Raw genomic sequence first — 19,145 nt, forward strand, 5'->3', positions numbered from 1 at the left:
ATCCTCCCGAACCGCCCTAGAAAATATTACCCCGAGGACATCGGCTCCCTCACAGTTCAGGTGTAGACCGTCCCCTTGGTACAGGTCACTCCTCCCCAAGAACTGGTTCCAATGCCTCAAGAATTTAAATTCCTCTCCCTTGCACCACTGCTCAAGCCACGTATTTAGCTTATCTATCTTACTCTCTCTAAACTTATTAGCTCGTGGCACTGGTAGCAATCCAGAGATTACTACCTTTGAGGTCCTACTTTTCAATTTAGCTCCTAACTCCCTAAATTCAGCTTGTAGGACCTCCTCCCTCTTTTTACCTACATCGTTGGTACCTACATGTACCACGACAACTGGCTGATCCCCCTCCCCCTTCAGAATGCTCTGCACCCGCTCCGAGACATCCTTGACCCTTGCACCAGGGAGGCAACATACCATCTTGGAGTCTCGGTCTCGGCCACAGAAACTCCTATCTATCCCCCTTACAATTGAATCCCCTATCACTATAGCCCTATCCCTCTTTTTCCCACCCTTCTGTGCAGCAGAGCCAGTCATGGTGCCCTGAACCTGGCTGCTGGTGCCTTCCCCTGATAAGTCATCTCCCCCAACAGTACCCAAAACGGTAAACCTGTTTTGGAGGGAGATGACCGCAGGTGACTCCTGCACTACCTTCCTGCCTTTACCCTGCCTTTTGGTCACCCATTTACTGTCTGAGCTAGCCTTTACCTGCGGTGTGACCAACTCACTGAATGTGCTATCCACAACATCCTCAGCATCGCGTATGCTCCAGAGTGAGTCCATTCGCAGCTCCAGCGCCGCCATGCGGTCTGCTAGGAGCTGCAGCTGGACACACTTCCTGCACACATAGTTGTCAGGGACAGTGTCCCTGATTTCCCACATGGCACAGGAGAAGCATGACACGGGTCCGAGCTGCCCTTCCATGACTTAACCCTTACAATACCCTTTTATTTACTACGATTTAGCTTAATTATTGAATTCTACTTAGAATAAGTTTGTGAAAGTACTCACCAACCAGTCACCTACCTGTTTTCTGGTGTTGTATTTTCACTGCCGCCTCCTGTCCTGGAACCTTCTCCACCTAGGTTAGGCTCCTGAAATAAAATAAATTGAACCTACCTTTTCAACTTCCCCTAACCCCTAAAAGGTTAGAGGAGGTGGAAGGGTGGGAGACACTACACTGTAGTGTTTCGGGTTTAGCAACAGCTCCACCTATATAAGAGTTACTGGCCTCCTGCTCTCCCGACTGCACCAGCTGTGAAAGAAAAAGCCCGCGAAAGGTGAGCTTTTAAACTCACCAGTTACTGGCCTCCTGCTCTCCCGACTGCCCCAGCTGTGGTCTCGGGCCTCGCCTCTCTCCGGTTTTTATACCAGCTCTGAATCACTGCTCCCGACTGGTCTCGGGCCTCGCTGGTCGCCGGGTTTTCTCCCGAGCTCCTCCTCGCTGCTCCCGCTGGTCCCATATAAGCTCACCTGCCATTAAGGAGGTGCATCCCTTTAAATTTGAGCTGCAGCCAACTTTTTTGAATTTGGCATTACACCAGCTGTTGTCACAAATCCAAAACGATGTCAGGATCTGCTGGTAATTATTGCAATCAGCTTAATGCCCCTTTAGCCAGCTTTGCGCTAGCAGCTCACCATTCCCTCCTCCACTTCATCACATTCACAAAGTGGGCCCCTCCAGAGTCCCGGATACAGGGAAATGAATCAACATTTACATTGAATTTACAGCACAGAAACAGGCCATTCAGCCCATCAGGTCTCTGCCGTGTTTATGCTCCACACGATGACTTCAATGGAGAGCGAGATCGGGCAGGGTTCGAAACCAGCGTTGCACCAGATCCTGTCAGTTTCCCGACGGACGGCTTAGATTGAAATTGCCCCCAATGTATCTGAGGTCTGTGCTTCACCCCAGCCAGCCTCAAACAGCTTGCAGTCCTTATATGGGCTCTCGACCTCGGGCCTGCAGCACCCTCCACATTGTGACTGAGGAGGTTATGTCACATGACATCACAGTGAAAACCATGGCAACCCAGAGGAGAGTGGGTTTTACCAGTCGCTGAAGTGCAGATGTTGAAAAGCTCTCAACAAGTAAGGGACAAGTTTGTTTAAAGCTCACCAAAGTTTTCAGAATCTGGAGATCAAAATAATTTGTTAACGCAACTCAGTTTTGAATCTCATCAGGATCTGTGGTGCTCAAAACCATTTGTTTCCAGAATTCAGTTTGCAAATTGATCCGAATCTGTGGAGATCGAAAACTGTTTGTTTACAGAATTCAGTTCTTTAATTCATCAAATTATAACCGAAGAGATAATTCTTCTTCACAATATCAGAGAAAGGTCATCGCAGAGACAAAGAGTGACGTCAGGCTGTGAGTAAACAAAAGAAGGAATCCTTAGTTGAGAATTACCCCAAGAACTAAAATGGTTTAACAATGAGATTTCCCTTCAGATTGAACAGTAGTCACAGCAAATAAATCAAGGACAGGGAAATGGGGCTGAAGAGCCAGGAATGCCTTGGTTCCATGGGAACACTTGCAGGTCGAGGCTCAGGCCCAGGTCCGCCTCTTTGGGGAGGTCCAAGTAGTCCTGGAGTGATGTAAATGGGTCAATGGCCCAGTGTTAATCGTCTCCCCTCTTACTGCCTATAATTAGCAGCCGGGGAGCAGCCCCTTAATCTCCATGCATCAGAAGGCATCTAGAAGATATTGTTGAACATTTCTGGGATTATTGGAATATATTTAGCAGATTTTTAATGTTTTTGCATGTTCGTTATGTTACAAATTGTGCTGTTTATCTTGGGGGTAGCTGATTTGTTTCTGTATAGAACTGATTATTGCTATTCTGATTGATAAGCTATGAAGCTCTTAAATTGTAATTTGTTTAAATTTCTGAATATTATATTAGAGTGAGTGAAGTGTGAGTGTGACACAGACAGTGTGATTCCTGACACGTGATGCTGGAGGTGCGGAGGAGGGTCTGGAGGCGCTGGGCAGGGTCTGGAGGCGCTGGGGAGGGTCTGGAGTCACTGGGGAGGGGCTGAAGCCATTGGGGAGGGACTGGAGGCACTGGGGAGGGTCTGGAGGCGCTGGGGAGGGTCTGGAGGCGCTGGGCAGGGTCTGGAGGGACTGGAGGCGCTGGGCAGGGTCTGGAGGCGCTGGGGAGGGTCTGGAGGCGCTGGGTAGGGTCTGGAGGCGCTGGGCAGGGTCTGGAGTCGCTGGGGAGGGGCTGAAGCCATTGGGGAGGGTCTGGAGGCACTGGGGAGGGTCTGGAGGCACTGGGGAGGGTCTGGAGGCGCTGGGGAGGGTCTGGAGGCACTGGGGAGGGTCTGGATTCACTGGGGAGGGGCTGAAGCCATTGGGAAGGGACTGGAGGCACTGGGGAGGGTCTGGAGTAACTGGGGAGGGTCTGGAGTAACTGGGGAGGGTCTGGAGGCACTGGGGACAGTCTGGAGGCACTGGGGAGGGTCTGGAGGCACTGGGCTGGGTCTGGAGGCACTGGGGAGGGTCTGGAGTCACTGGGGAGGGACTGGAGGCACTGGGGACTCCTAGGGTTGGGAGCAGTGGGAGAAGGTCCTGGCTTCCAGCAGCACTAGCAGAACTGTCTGATTTCAGGAGTAATGGGGATCCTGGAGCACTGGGGAGGGGTGTCTGAATTCAGGATCACAGCGGGATCTAGGCGATCAACATTTTTAACTGCCTATTCCAGAAGATTTTGGCCTAGAAATTGGGCTGCATAGCTGTAGTGTAGTGTAACTTGGAGGGGAGCTCGCAGGTGATGGTGTTCCCATGCGCCTGCTGCCCTTGTCCTTCTAGGTGGTAGAGGTCGCACGTTTGGGAGGTGCTGTTGAAAAAGCCTTGGCGAGATGTTGCAGTGCATCGTGCAGATGGTACACACTGCACCACGGTACGCTGGTGGTGCAGGGAGTGAATGTTTAAGGTGGTGCATGGGATAACAATCTAGTGGGCTGCTTTGTCCTGGATGGTGTCGAGATTCTTGAGTATTGTTGGAGAGTATTCCATCACACTCCTGACTTGTGCCTTGTAGATGGTGGAAAGGCTTTGGGGAGTCAGGAGGTGAGACACTCGCCGCAGAATACCCAGCCTCTGACCTGCTCTTGTTGCCACAGTATTTATGTGGCTGGTCCAGTTAAGCTTCTGGTAAATGGTGACCCCCAGGATGTTGATGGTGGCAGATTCGGCGATGAATATGAAAGGTTGGTGGTTAGACTCTCATTTGTTGGAGATAGTCATTGCCTGGCACTTGTGTGGCGTGAATGTTACCTGTCACTGAATGTCGTCCAGGTCTTGCTGCATGTGGGCATGGACTACTTCATTATCTGAGGAGTTGCGAATGGAACTGAACACTGTGCAGTCATCAGCGAACATACCCACTTCTGACCTTATGATGGGGGGAAGGTCATTGATGAAGCAGCTGAAGATGGTTGGGCCTAAATGTGGGAACCGGTAGATGGGGTGTATTTGGATTTTCAGAAGGCCTTCGATAAGGTCCCACACAAGAGGTTGGTGAACAAAATTAGGGCACATGGAATTGGGGGTAATATACTAGCATGGATTGAGAATTTGTTAACAGACAGAAAACAGAGAGTAGGGATAAATGGTCTTTTTCAGGATGGCAGGCTGTGACAAGGATCGGTGCTTGGGCCCCAGCTATTCACAATCTATATCAATGATTTGGATGAGGGGACCAAATGTAACATTTCCAAATTTGCTGATGATACAAAGCTAGGTGGTAGTGTCAGTTGTGAAGAGGCTTCAAGGGGATCTCGACAGGCTCAGTGAGTGGGTGAGAACATGGCAGATGGAATATAATGTGGATAAATGTGAAGTTATCCACTTTGGTAGAAAAAACAGAAAGGCAGAGTATTTCCTAAATGGTGAAAGATTGGGGAATGCAGATGCTCAAAGGGACCTGGGTGTCCTTGTACATGAGTCACTGAAAGTGAATGTGCAGGTGCAGCAAGCCATTAGGAAGGCAATTGGTATGCTGGCCTTCATTACAAGAGGATTTAAGTACAGGAGTAAAGAAGTCTTACTCAAATTATATCGGGCCTTGGTGAGACCACACCTGGAGTATTGTGTACAGTTTTGGTCTCCTTCCCTAAGGAAGTGTAAGGGGTGGTGTGTATGGTCAGCTTCACCTCTGACTCCCTGAGTGGTTCGAATCGCTCCCACTCCCTTGGTTCTAGACTTTGGACTTATTTGGGGGTTGTAATTAAATTGCAACAGACACCTGAGTTGGTCAAAAGAATTGAGATTTTTATTTTGAGACAGGAAAATATACAATACAATAAAATCTTATACTCTAAAAGGGGGAACACTTCAGAATATGCGAGGGAGAATTACAATAGACAAAAATACCTTACCCTCCCAACCCCACTATCCTAACTAGGTTGAATTCCAGAGGACCAGGAAATGCCCACCAAACGACTTTCTTGACAGATTGTAGAGGTTCGCGATTTCGGGGTTCTCTTTAGTTGTGGCGGTTGGGGCCTGCCGTACCCCGGACGTGGTGGAAGACTGCACCTGTGTTGGGTTTTCAGCCTTTGCCTGTCCGCTGATGCGGTTAAATGTGTAGTTGGATTTATCAGGTGAGTACCCAATTTTCTTTGGTTAGGTATAGTTTTTAGAGTCTTTTGTGTCAAATCTTACCCAGGGGTAAGTCAGACTAGCCTGTAGAGTGGAAACAAATTTGTGATTTTTCGATTTCTCGGTGGTTGGTTTTCTTGTTGGTCGCGGTGGCCCAATACTACCCGGTTGGTGGTAATATTGTTAGTTGTTGGTTTCTTGAGGCCTTTGGTTGCCACGATTCCCTTTTCCTTCCGTTTCATTCTTCTTTCTTCAAGTCTCCGACCCTCCGACTGAGTACGGTAATGATATCTTTTCTGAACCGTACTTTCTCTCCTGTACTGAACTTGAGCCTTCTCTCTGATCTGATCTGATCTCCTCTCACTGAACTGGCAGGCCTCAATTATACTGTTTTGAGGCCTGGCTTATCTGACCACCAAATCTCTGGTTCTTTGTTAATTTTGGCAGGCTCGTTATTTTTAATATGTTTCAATTCTCATTGAGTTTCGGGGATGGTCCCATCTATTTTTAATTGGCTTTTAACTGGTATCGGGATTGCCTTGAAATCAGTTTTAAAAAGGTGCAAAGTGTTTTGGAAATCTTTGGTTTTAAACTGTTGTTTGATTGTTTTCTTCCTGCTGGGGCCAGGTTCTCTTTTGTTGACTGTTGGCATGTATTGTATTATTCATGTTCTTAATGGCCCTGTGGGTTTTCGGTGGGAACAGTCTTTCCATGGGCTTATTGTCTTTATGTAGAATGACTGGGATGGTCCAGAACACTCCCAGACGATCTGGCCTTTCCAATACTCAAACTGTCTGTGTTTCGGGGACCCATCCCACCTCCTTTTGTCGCAGTTTTTTCCACAGGCCTGAACATGCCTTTTAAACTAGCCAGATCTTCCTGGGGTTTTGATTTTAAGCCCCTTTTGGCCCAATATCATTTCAAACAGTCCCATAGCTCTTCTTTTCTTACTTTGGGGGTATCTGTGTAATTTTGCGAGCCTTACAGAAGGATATACTTGCCATAGAGGGAGTGCAATGAAGGTTCATGAGATTGATTCCTGGGATGGCGGGACTGTCGTATGAGAAGAGATTGAGTAAACTAGGCCTGTATTCTCTTGAATTCAGAAGAATGAGAGGGGAGCTCATTGAAGCATACACAATTATTACAGGGCTTGATAGGGTGGATGCTAGGAGAATGTTTCCCTTGGCTGGGGAGTCTAGAACCAGGGGCCACAGCCTCAGGATAAAGGGTCGGCCATTCAGGACTGAGATGAGAAGAAATTTCTTCACACAGAGGGTGGTGAATCTTTGGAATTCTCTACCCCAGAGGGCTGTGGAGGCTCAGTCATTGGGTATATTCAAAACAGAAGTCGATAGATTTCTGACTAGTAAGGGCATCAAGGGATATGGCGATAGGGCCGGTGAATGGAGTTGAGGCAGAAGATCAGCCATGATCTCATTGAATGGCGGAGCAGGCTCGAAGGGCCGAATGGCCTACTCCTGCTCCTATTTCTTATGTTCTTATGACACTGCCCTGAGGAACTCCTACTCCTACTACTGATGTATATAATAATAAAGCACATGGGCAGAACAGTTCTTACCAGAAGCCATGTTGTTCAGTTGTATAGATATGCTGTGTCCCAAAATATCACAGATCATCCTGGGTGCATTAGCTTTGGATGCTCTACCTTTTCCCTTCAGGGGAATATGCATCGTTTGTACCTGAACTACCTCTTCCCTGAATGCCCTCCATTGCTCCATTACTGCTCTACCTGCAATCGCCTTTTCCAATCTACCTGTGCTCGGTCCCTTCTTAAATCACTGACATTAGCTCTTCCCCAGTTGAGCATTTTTACCTTCGATATTTCTGGTCTCTCCATAATTACTTTAAACCAAATTATGTTGTGGTCACTGTTAGCCAGATAATCTCTGACTGTAACACACTCCACTTGTCCTACTTCATTTCCCAGAACCAGCTCCAACACGGCTTCCTTCCTTGTTGGACTGGAGACATATTGATCGAGAAAATTCTCCTGTGCACATATCAGAAATTCTCCTTCCCCACCCTTAGCACACTTTGTTTTTCCCCAGTCTATATTAGGGTAATTAAAGACTTCTAATATTATTACTCCAATTTTGCTACACACCGTAGAAATTTGTCAACATATTTACTCATCTATCTCCTGCTCATTATTTGGAGCTCTTTGAGCAGGGGTTCTCAACCTGGGGTCCACGACCCCCTATGAGTCCGCGAGAAGGCCAAAAATAACCAGATTCTACACAACATCCCACCCCTCACACAACCGATTGGTTGGAGGCCCCACTCGGTACACCAGCCACTCTTCCTATTGGTCTGGAGCTCACATCAATTACCTGGGCAGTGTGAGATGGGCATTCGCGGGCAGTGCTGGCTGGTGGAGATGCAGCAGGTAAGCGGTCTGGCTGGAGCAGATTCATAAACCCCTGGGGGACCAGTCCCCGGGTCCGCCACCGCCGGAAAGCGCCAAACTCTGGGAGCAACAGCAAGTGCTGGGAACTCTCAGGGTAAATGATGGAGAAATGGTGACTGGGCAGGGAGCGTCTGTAAATGATGGAGAAATGGTGACTGGGCAGGGAGCGTCTGTAAATGATGGAGAAATGATGACTGGGCAGGGAGCACCTGTAAGTGGCAGAGAAATGGTGACTGGGCAGAGAGCATCTGTAAATGAAGGGAAATGGTGATAGGTTAGGGAGCGTCTGTAAATGGCGGAGAAATGGTGTCTGGTCAGGGAGCGTCTGTAAATGGCGGGAAATGGTGACTGGTCAGGGAGCGTCTGTAAAAGATGGAAAAATGGTGACAGGTCAAGGAGCATCTGTAAAAGATGGGAAAATGGTGACAGGTCAGGGAGCGTCTATAAACAGTGGAGAAATGGTGACTGGTCAGGGAGTGTCCGTAAATGGCAAAAACATGGTGACTCGTCAGAGAGCGTCTGTAAATGGCGGGGAAATGGTAACTGGTCAGGGAGCGTCTGTAAATGATGGAGAAATGGTGACAGATCAGGGAGCGTCTGTAAATGGTGACTGGTCAGGGAGCGTCTGTAAATGGAGAAATGGTGACAGGTCAGGGAGCGTCTCTAAATGGCAGGGAAGGTGACTGGAGCTGCGAATGGACTCACTCTGGAGCATACGCGATGCTGAGGATGTTGTGGCTAGCACATTCAGTGAGTTGGTCACACCGCAGGTAAAGGCTAGCTCAGACAGTAAATGGGTGACCAAAAGGCAGGGTAAAGGCAGGAAGGTAGTGCAGGAGTCACCTGCGGTCATCTCCCTCCAAAACAGGTTTACCGTTTTGGGTACTGTTGGGGGAGATGACTTATCAGGGGAAGGCACCAGCAGCCAGGTTCAGGGCACCATGACTGGCTCTGCTGCACAGAAGGGCGGGAAAAAGAGGGATAGGGCTATAGTGATAGGGGATTCAATTGTAAGGGGGATAGATAGGAGTTTCTGTGGCCGAGACCGAGACTCCAAGATGGTATGTTGCCTCCCTGGTGCAAGGGTCAAGGATGTCTCGGAGCGGGTGCAGAGCATTCTGAAGGGGGAGGGGGATCAGCCAGTTGTCGTGGTACATGTAGGTACCAACGATGTAGGTAAAAAGAGGGAGGAGGTCCTACAAGCTGAATTTAGGGAGTTAGGAGCTAAATTGAAAAGTAGGACCTCAAAGGTAGTAATCTCTGGATTGCTACCAGTGCCATGAGCTAATAAGTTTAGAGAGAGTAAGATAGATAAGCTAAATACGTGGCTTGAGCAGTGGTGCAAGGGAGAGGGATTTAAATTCTTGAGGCATTGGAACCAGTTCTTGGGGAGGAGTGACCTGTACCAAGGGGACGGTCTACACCTGAACTGTGAGGGAGCCGATGTCCTCGGGGTAATATTTTCTAGGGCGGTTCGGGAGGATTTAAACTAATTTGGCAGGGGGATGGGAACCTAGGTAGTGGAAAAGAGGGAAGTCATATGAAGTCAGAAATAGATGGTAGAAAGGTGAGAAGCAATAAGCAAAGGAGAGAAACACAAAGGGCCAAACTAATTCATAATGAGAGTGTGAAAAAAGCAAGCCTGAAGGCTTTGTATCTTAATGCTAGAAGCATTAGGAACAAGGTGGATGAATTAGTTGTGGAAATAGAGGTAAACAAGTATGATTTGATTGGGATTACAGAAACGTGGCTGCAGGGTGGGCAAGGCTGGGAACTTAACATCCAGGGATATACAATATTTAGGAAGGATCGGCAAAAAGGTAGGGGAGGTGGGGTAGCATTGCTGGTAAAGGAGGGGATTAATGCAATGGAAAGGAAGGATATTAACTCGGATGAAACGGAATCTGTATGGGTAGAAATGAGAAATAGCAAGGGGAGGAAAACGTTAGTGGGTGTGATATATAGGCCTCCAAATAGTAATATGGAGGTGAGGGAAGGCATAAAAAGGGAAATTAGAGAAGCGTGCGATAAGAGCACAGCTGTCATCATGGGTGACTTTAATTTACATATTGATCGGACTACCCAAATTAGTAAAAATTCTGAGGAGGAGGAATTCCTGGAATGTTTTCGGGACGGTTATCTGGACCAATATGTCGAGGAGCCGACTCGAGATCAGGCCATTTTAGACTGGGTATTGTGCAATGAGAAGGGACTTATCAGCAATCTTCTTGTACGAGGCCCCTTGGGTCAGAGCGATCATAATATGATCGAGCTCTCAGTCGAGATGGAGAGTGAGGAAATTGAATCAGAGACTAAGGTCCAGAACTTAAATAAAGGGAATTACGAGGGTATGAGACGGGAATTGGGTAAGATTGATTGGGTGGTGTTTCTGGGGGGATTGACGGTGGATAGACAATGGCAAGCATTCAAAGATAGAATGGAAGAATTCCAGAACATGTTTATACCGGTTTGGCATAAAAATAAACCTAAAAAGGTGACTCAACCGTGGATAACGAGGGAAATTAGGGACAGTATAAAATCAAAAAAAAGGGCATATCAACTGGCAAAAAAAAGCACCAGACCGGAAGATTGGGGGCAGTACAGGATACAGCAAAAGAGGACAAAGGGATTAATCAGGAAGGGGAAAATAGAATACGAAAGTAAACTTGCAGCAAACATAAAGACAGACTGCAAAAGCTTTTATCGGTATATCAGAAGGAAAAGACTGGTAAAATCCCAAGTCGGTCCCTTGCAGTCCGATTCGGGAGAATATATAATGGAGAATAAGGAAATGGCAGACCAATTAAACTCATACTTTGGTTCTGTATTCACAAAGGAGGACACAAATAACCTCCCAGGAATATCGGCAAACATAGGGACTAATGAGAGGGAGGAGCTGACAGAAATTAGTATCTCTAGGGATATGGTGTTGGGTAAGTTGAGGGGACTGAAGGCCGACAAATCCCCGGGGCCTGATAAACTACATCCTAGGGTACTTAAGGAGGTGGCCCTGGAGATAGCAGATGCTCTAAGGATCATCTTCCGGAACTCCATTGACTCGGGAACAGTACCCGTGGATTGGAGGGTAGCTAATGTTACCCCAATATTTAAAAAGGGGGGTAGAGAGAAAGCAGGGAATTATAGACCAGTAAGCCTTACATCAGTTGTGGGCAAAATGCTAGAGTCCATTATTAAGGATAAAATAGCGGAGCACTTGACAAATGGGGAAAGGATCGGACAGAGTCAACATGGATTTACAAAGGGTAAATCGTGTTTGACTAATCTGCTGGAATTTTTTGAGGAAGTAACTGGTAAAATAGATGGGGGAGAGCCAGTGGATGTGGTGTACCTTGACTTCCAGAAAGCCTTCGATAAGGTTCCACACAAAAGATTATCATGCAAAATTAAGGCTCATGGGATTGGGGGCAAAGTATTAACGTGGATAGAGAACTGGCTGGCGGATAGAAAACAGAGAGTTGGAATAAACGGCTCGTTTTCGGAGTGGCAGGCAGTGACCAGCGGGGTGCCGCAAGGATCTGTCCTGGGACCCCAGCTGTTCACAATATATATAAATGATCTGGATCAGGGAATTGGATGCAATATTTCCAAATTCGCTGACGACACTAAACTAGGAGGAGGGGTGGGCTCTGATGAGGATGTCAGGAGGCTACAGTGCGATTTGGACAGGTTGGGGGAATGGGCAGATACGTGGCAGATGCACTATAATGTGGATAAATGCGAGGTTATCCACTTTGGGGGTAAAAACAGGAGGGTAGATTATTATCTAAATGGCAATAGATTGGGAGATGGGGAAGTGCAGAGGGACCTGGGTGTTCTTGTGCACCAGTCACTGAAGGAGAGCATGCAGGTGCAACAGGCGATTAAGAAGGCAAATGGTATGTTGGCCTTCATATCAAGGGGGTTCGAGTATAGGAATAGGGATACCTTACTACAGCTGTACAAGGTGCTGGTGAGACCGCATCTGGAGTATTGTGTACAGTTTTGGTCGCCCCATCTGCGGAAGGATGTTCTTGCCATGGAAAGAGTGCAACGGCGATTCACCAGGCTGATACCTGGAATGGCGGGAATGACCTACGAAGAGAGATTAAATAGTTTGGGCTTGTACTCACTGGAGTTTAGAAGATTGAGAGGGGATCTCATCGAAACATATAAAATTATGGCAGGCCTGGACAGGCTGAATTCAGAGAGAATGTTTCCAATGGCCGGGGAGCACAGAACCAGGGGCCACAGTCTAAAAATAGCGGGCAAATCATTTAAAACAGAGATGAGGAAGAATTTCTTCACTCAAAGAGTGGTGAGCCTGTGGAATTCCCTGCCACAGAGGGCTGTGAAGGCTAATTCAATAAATATTTTCAAGAGAGAATTGGATATATTTCTGAAGGCTAAGGGGATTAAGGGTTACGGAGAAAAGGCGGGGACGGGGTACTGAACTGGTAAGATCAGCTATGATCTCAGACGAAGATCAGCCATGATCTCATTGAATGGCGGAGCAGGCTCGAAGGGCCGAATGGCCTACTCCTGTTCCTATCTCTATGTTTCTATGGTCAGGGAGCGTCTCTAAATTATGGAGCAATGGTGACTGGTCAGGCAGCGTCTATAAATAATGTAGAAATGGTGACAGGTCAGGGAGCATCTGTAAAAGATGGAGAAATGGTGCCTGGTCAGGGAGCATCTGTAAATGAAGGGAAATGGTGACAGGTCAGTGGGCGTCTGTAAATAATGGAGAAATGGTGACAGGTCAGGGAGCATCTGTAAATGAAGGGAAATGGTGACAGGTCAGGGAGCATCTGTAAATGAAGGGAAATGGTGACAGGTCAGTGAGCGCCTGTAAATAATGGAGAAATGGTGACAGGTCAGGGAGCGTCTGTAAATGAAGGGAAATGGTGACAGGTCAGTGAGCGTCTGTAAATAATGGAGAAATGGTGACTGGTCAGGGAGCGTCTGTAAATAATGGAGAAATGGTGACTGGTCAGGGAGCATCTGTAAATAATGGAGAAATGGTGACTGGTCAGGGAGCATCTGTAAATGAAGGGAAATGGTGACTGGTCAGGGAGCGTCTGTAAACGAAGGGCAATGGTGACTGGTCAGGGAGTGTCTGTAAATGAAGGGCAATGGTGACTGGTCAGGGAGCGTATGTAAATGGCGGGGAAATGGTGACTGGTCAGGGAGCGTCTGTAAAAGATGGAGAAATGGTGACTTGTCAGGGAGCGTCTGTAAATAATGTAGAAATGGTGACAGGTCAGGGAGCGTCTGTAAATGGTAAAAACATGGTGACTAGTCAGGGAGCGTCTGTAAATGGTAAAAACATGGTGACTCATCAGGGAGCGTCTGTAAATGAAGGGAAATGGTGACTGGTCAGGTAGCGTCTATAAATGAAGGGAAATGGTGACTGGTTAGACCAACTCCCCATACCTTCCAGAGTGCCTCTCCTAATCTTGGTATCCCCAACCCTGAACCTAGCATCGATCCCTAACCCTGACCCGTAACCATAAAATCCTAACCCAAAACACTAACATAATCCCTAACCACCATCCTAACATCTATCTATCTTTGAATATACGTTTATGAGCTAGAAATTCGTCTCAGGCGGTATCGGATTGGCCGCCCGTTATACGCAGCACCTGATCTTCAGTTCTATTCGTAGTCAGACCGCCCGGTTTGCCAATTTCTAGACCTATATGTTTAATTGTGTAAGTTTTCAAATCCCTCCAAGGCCTCACTCCTCTCTATCTCTGTAACCTGCTCCAGCCCTACAACCCCCGAGATATCTGCGCTCCTCCAATTCTGGCTTCTTGCGCATTCTTGATTATAATCGCTCCACCATTGGTGGCCGTGCCTTCAGCTGCCGAGGCCCTAAGCTCTGGAATTCCCTTCCTAAACCTCTCCGCCTCGCTACTTCTCTCTGCTCCTTCAAGACGCTCCTTAAAACCTACCTCATTGACCAAGCTTTTACTCACCCGTCCTTTATCTCTTTATGTGGCTCGCTGTCAAATTTTGTCTGATAAAACTCCTGTGAGGGGCTGGGACATTGTTCTATGTTAAAGATACTATATAAATACAATTTGTTGTTTTTGTTGTTAGAAAGGAAGAACTTGCATTTATATAGAGCCTTTCATGACCTCAGGACGTCCAAAATCACTTCACAGCCAATGAAGTACTTTTGAAATGTAGTAACTGTTGTAATGTAGGGATTGTGGCAGCAAATTTGCACACAGCAGGATCCCATAAACAACAATGAGATAATCTGTTTTAGCGATGCTGGTTAGGAACAGGAGTCGGCCATTCAGCCCCTCAAGCCTGTTCCACCATTCAATCAGATCGTAGCTGATCTCTATCTCAACTCCATTTACCCGTCTTTGGAGAGGGTGCTGAGGAGATTTACTAGAATGGTACGGGACGTGAGGGACTTCAGTTATGTGGAGAGACTGGAGAAGCTGAGGTTATACTCCTTAGAGTAGAGAAGGTTAAGGGAAGACTTAATGGAGGTGTTGAAAACTTTGAAGGGTTTTGATAGAGTAAATAAGGAGCAACTGATTTAAGATAATTGGGAAAAGAAGCAGAGGGGCAGTAAGGAGAATTGTTTTACACCGTGAGTTATGATCTGGAATGCACTGCCTGAGGGTGGTGGAAACAGATTCAATAATAACATTCAAAAGGGGATTGGCTAATTACTTGAAGGGAAAGTTTGCAGGATTCTGGGGCAAAATTGTGACGCAGTGGCCGGCCAGAGTTGCAGCTTTAGATTGGGCTGGAGTTGAGTTCAAGCTCCGGCTTCCTGGTGTCGGTATCATAAGAACATAAGAATTAGGAGAAGACCACACAGCCCTCTGAGCCTGCTCCGCCATTCAATCCGATCATGGCTGATCATCCACCAGACAGCCCTCTGAGCCTGCTCCACCATTCAATCCGATCATGGCTGATCATCCACCAGACAGCCCTCTGAGCCTGCTCCGCCGTTCAATCCGATCATGGCTGATCATCCACCAGACAGCCCTCTGAGCCTGCTCCGCCGTTCAATCCGATCATGGCTGATCATCCACCAGACAGCCCCCTGAGCCTGCTCCGCCATTCAATCCGATCATGGCTGATCATCGACCAGACAGCCCTCTGAGCCTGCTCCACCATTCAATCCGATCATGGCTGATCATCCACCAGACAGCCCTCTGATCCTGCTCCACCATTCAATCCGATCATGGCTGATCATCCACCAGACAGCCCTCTGAGCCTGCTCCGCCATTCAATCCGATCAGGGCTGATCATCGACCAGACAGCCCTCTGAGCCTGCTCCACCATTCAATCCGATCAGGGCTGATCATCCACCAGACAGCCCTCTGAGCCTGCTCCGCCATTCAATCCGATCATGGCTGATCATCCACCACACAGCCCTCTGAGCCTGCTCCACCATTCAATCCGATCATGGCTGATCATCCACCAGACAGCCCTCTGAGCCTGCTCCGCCATTCAATCCGATCATGGCTGATCATCCACCAGACAGCCCTCTGAGCCTGCTCCGCCATTCAATCCGATCATGGCTGATCATCCACCAGACAGCCCTCTGAGCCTGCTCCGCCATTCAATCCGATCATGGCTGATCATCCACCAGACAGCCCTCTGAGCCTGCTCCACCATTCAATCCGATCATGGCTGATCATCCACCAGACAGCCCTCTGAGCCTGCTCCGCCGTTCAATCCAATCATGGCTGATCATCCACCAGACAGCCCTCTGAGCCTGCTCCGCCATTCAATCCGATCAGGGCTGATCATCCACCACACAGCCCTCTGAGCCTGCTCCGCCGTTCAATCCGATCATGGCTGATCATCGACCAGACAGCCCTCTGAGCCTGCTCCGCCATTCAATCCGATCATGGCTGATCATCCACCAGACAGCCCTCTGAGCCTGCTCCACCATTCAATCCGATCAGGGCTGATCATCGACCAGACAGCCCTCTGAGCCTGCTCCGCCATTCAATCCGATCATGGCTGATCATCCACCAGACAGCCCTCTGAGCCTGCTCCGCCATTCAATCCGATCATGGCTGATCATCCACCAGACAGCCCTCTGAGCCTGCTCCGCCATTCAATCCGATCAGGGCTGATCATCGACCAGACAGCCCTCTGAGCCTGCTCCGCCATTCAATCCGATCAGGGCTGATCATCCACCAGACAGCCCCCTGAGCCTGCTCCGCCATTCAATCCGATCATGGCTGATCATCCACCTCAACTTCACTTTCCTGCACTATCCCCAAATCCCTTGATTCTTTTAGATTCCAAAAATCTATCGCTCTTAGCCTTGAATATACTCAACAACTGAGCACCCACAGCCCTTTGGGGCAGAGAATTCTAAAGAGTCACAACCCTCTGAAGAAATGTTTCCACTTAAAAGGCTGGCCCCTTATTCTGAGACTATGCCCCTGAGTTCTAGACACTCCAGCCAGGGGAAACAACCTCTCAATCCCTCTCAGAATCTTGTATGTTTCAATGAGATCACCTCTCATTCTTCTAAACTCCAGAGAGTATCGGCCCAATCTTCCCAACCTCTCCTCAAAGGACAGCCCTCTCATCCCAGGGAGCAACCTAGTGAACCTTCGTTGTACCGCCTCCAAGGCAAGTACATCCTTCCTCAGATAATGAGACCAAAACTGTGCGCAGTACTCCAGCTGTGGTCTCACCAATGCCCTGTTCAATTGTAGTAAGACTTCCTTACTCTTGTACTTCAACCCCCTTGAAATAAGGGCCAACAGGCCATTTGCCTTCCTAATTGCTTGCTGTACCTGCACGCTAACTTTCTGCGTTTCCTGTGCAAGGACACCTAAATCTCTCTGAACACCATCGCAGCTCGTGAGGGGCAGATCCTAGTGCCTGGCCACCTGTGTGCTCGGATCGGAAGGACCTCGTTGTGTGAATGTGAAGGGTGGCAGGGGCAGCACCCCGTCCAAGGTCAGTATATCCTTCCTGAGGTCTGGTGCCCAAAACTGAACACTGCTCCCGATGGGGTCTGACCAAGGCTCTATATAACTATAACATCATTTCCACCCCTTTGTATTGCAGCCACCTTGAGATAAAAGCTAACATTACATTAGCCATTTAAAATTATTTTTTGTACCTGTGCACTGGCTTTTAGTGATGTGTGTTCCTGCTCCTCCACAGTTCCCAGTCTCTCATCATTTAGAAAATACCCCTATTTGTCTTTCTTGGATCCAGAGTGGATGACCTCACACTTCCCCACATTGAACTCCATCTGCCGCAGTTTTGCTCACTCACTTAAGGTTATGGTTGAAGGATAAATATTGGCCAGGATGTTAAGTATGTGTATTGTATTGAACAATTAACACAAAGACTTAAACGTATAACTCAAACAGGTCTTTACTGGTTGGAGGTAGGGACTACACGTAGGTCTTTACTTCATGCCCACAGGCGGGAACTGAGGGGAGATCAGTACCCACAGTACTATTTATACCCCTATGGCCAGGAGTGGTACTGCGTATCACTACGCCCTACAAGTAGTGCAGTCCTGTCCATAGGTTTAAAGTAGCACACATATTACATACACAACATTCCTCCCTTCTTAGCTTTACAGTCATCTCCCCATTTAACATAACGTAATAACATATATACATATATAACTTCATGTCAAAACAGATCACAGATTCAGTCTCTGCGGAAAACAGTTCACAGATTCAATCTCTGCGGAAAACAGTTCACAGATTCAATCTCTGCGGAAAATAGTTCACAGATTCAGTCTCTGTGGTGTAGTCGGTTCACGTTGCTGGAGTGACTCATTCAATAGTCCTTCCATGGATTTAACAGCTTGAACTTCCGAACTGATTTGGCTCCGTTCAGAGGGACCACGTGTGTGATCTGGTAGGGGTGATAATGGTTCAGATGGTTATCATCTTCTGCTTCGTCTTTTCCTTTTCTGCTTCTTAGAGACTTTCTGGGCTCCCCTGTCAGCTGCCAGCTGTAGCGCCACCATCTCCCTATGTTCCTTAGACTTTAAGTGATTCATCCTGATTTCTGCACTTTGGGAGTTTTCATCACAAGCTGGGCAGACCAGGTCACTATAATATTCAGTGTCACTCAATAGGTCATGGTAATATTCGGTGTCGTCCTGATCTAGGCCAGCGAGAGGGTCTTCTATTTCCTCCATACCCAGCTGGGCGTTAGCCAGCTTTTGTTCCAAGTCCAGACATCTTTCCTGAAGAGACTTCTTCATGCGTACCTCTTCATCCAGCTTTTTCTGGGCTTTCAGCAAGTCGTTTACTAATGACCTCATTTGAGATTTTACTACTTCAACTTCTTTTGGAGATTGATTGATCGGACTATTCAATCCCTCTACCGGAGCAGCTGTTTCAGCGGTCTGTTGTTCTACGTTGACGTGAGTCAGCGTACTTTTGGCATCCAAGGGCTGCTCTGTTGCAGCCATCTCAGTCTGTGTTGCCACCTCAGCTCTTCCAATAACCTTTGAGAGCTCCGAACCCCTTTTGTTTGAAGATCGCAGCTCGTGTTCAAGTTTTTCCCATTTCAGAGTCTTGTCCCTCAGCATATGAAGGAGTTGGCTGACCGTTAACTCTTCTGACATCAGACGTTTTGTGTGCTCCTGCTCCATTTGCTCCAGCAGCTGCTTCTGTTGTCTTTCCAGATGTTCCCACTCTATATCAAAGAACTCTTTCGTCGCATTCATCTCTTGCTCAAAACGACGAATCATTTGTTCTAATTGCTGTTGCAGTTTGAAATGGAGTTGAGTTCGAGCCCGGTGTCCCTCAGAAATGTGCATGTCAGTAGACTGGACAGACTCAGAATTCTCTATCTCAGTGGAATTCTGTGCTGAAACTTTGTCTTTTGCACACGGGTTGGTCTTACCATCATCAGTTCCAGAGTCTGGGTTGATTATGTTCACCGAGTTCTCACTCGTTATTGTTTGTAGGAAATGCCAGTCAATATTCATTTTCCTAATCCACTCCCGTCCTAGTAGTGGAGGACCTCCTTCAGATAGCACATATAAGTCCATTATTTGACTTTCTTCGCCCTTGTGGACCACTGTGACCTCAATTTTCCCGATGGGGTACACTCTTTGCCCCG

The 19,145-nt window shown here is 47.7% G+C and overlaps 1 protein-coding gene across 2 annotated transcripts in view; it reads left to right on the top strand.

Annotated features, from left to right (window-relative positions):
* Positions 1–4,058: 4,058 nt before the first annotated feature.
* Positions 4,059–19,145, top strand: part of c8h22orf15 (chromosome 8 C22orf15 homolog) — a 73,108-nt gene continuing 58,021 nt past the window's right edge. For both annotated transcript variants that reach the window (XM_085962112.1, XM_085962115.1), the window contains exon 1: positions 4,059–4,221. In XM_085962112.1, coding sequence (XP_085818238.1) covers positions 4,170–4,221 — 52 coding nt within the window. In that variant the 5' untranslated portion in view covers positions 4,059–4,169. The remainder of the gene's footprint in view (positions 4,222–19,145) is intronic.

This window comes from Somniosus microcephalus, chromosome 19 (assembly GCF_052327205.1).
Source record: "Somniosus microcephalus isolate GS21.2 chromosome 19, FLI_Smic_1.0, whole genome shotgun sequence".
NCBI classification, from domain to species: Eukaryota; Metazoa; Chordata; class Chondrichthyes; order Squaliformes; family Somniosidae; genus Somniosus; species Somniosus microcephalus.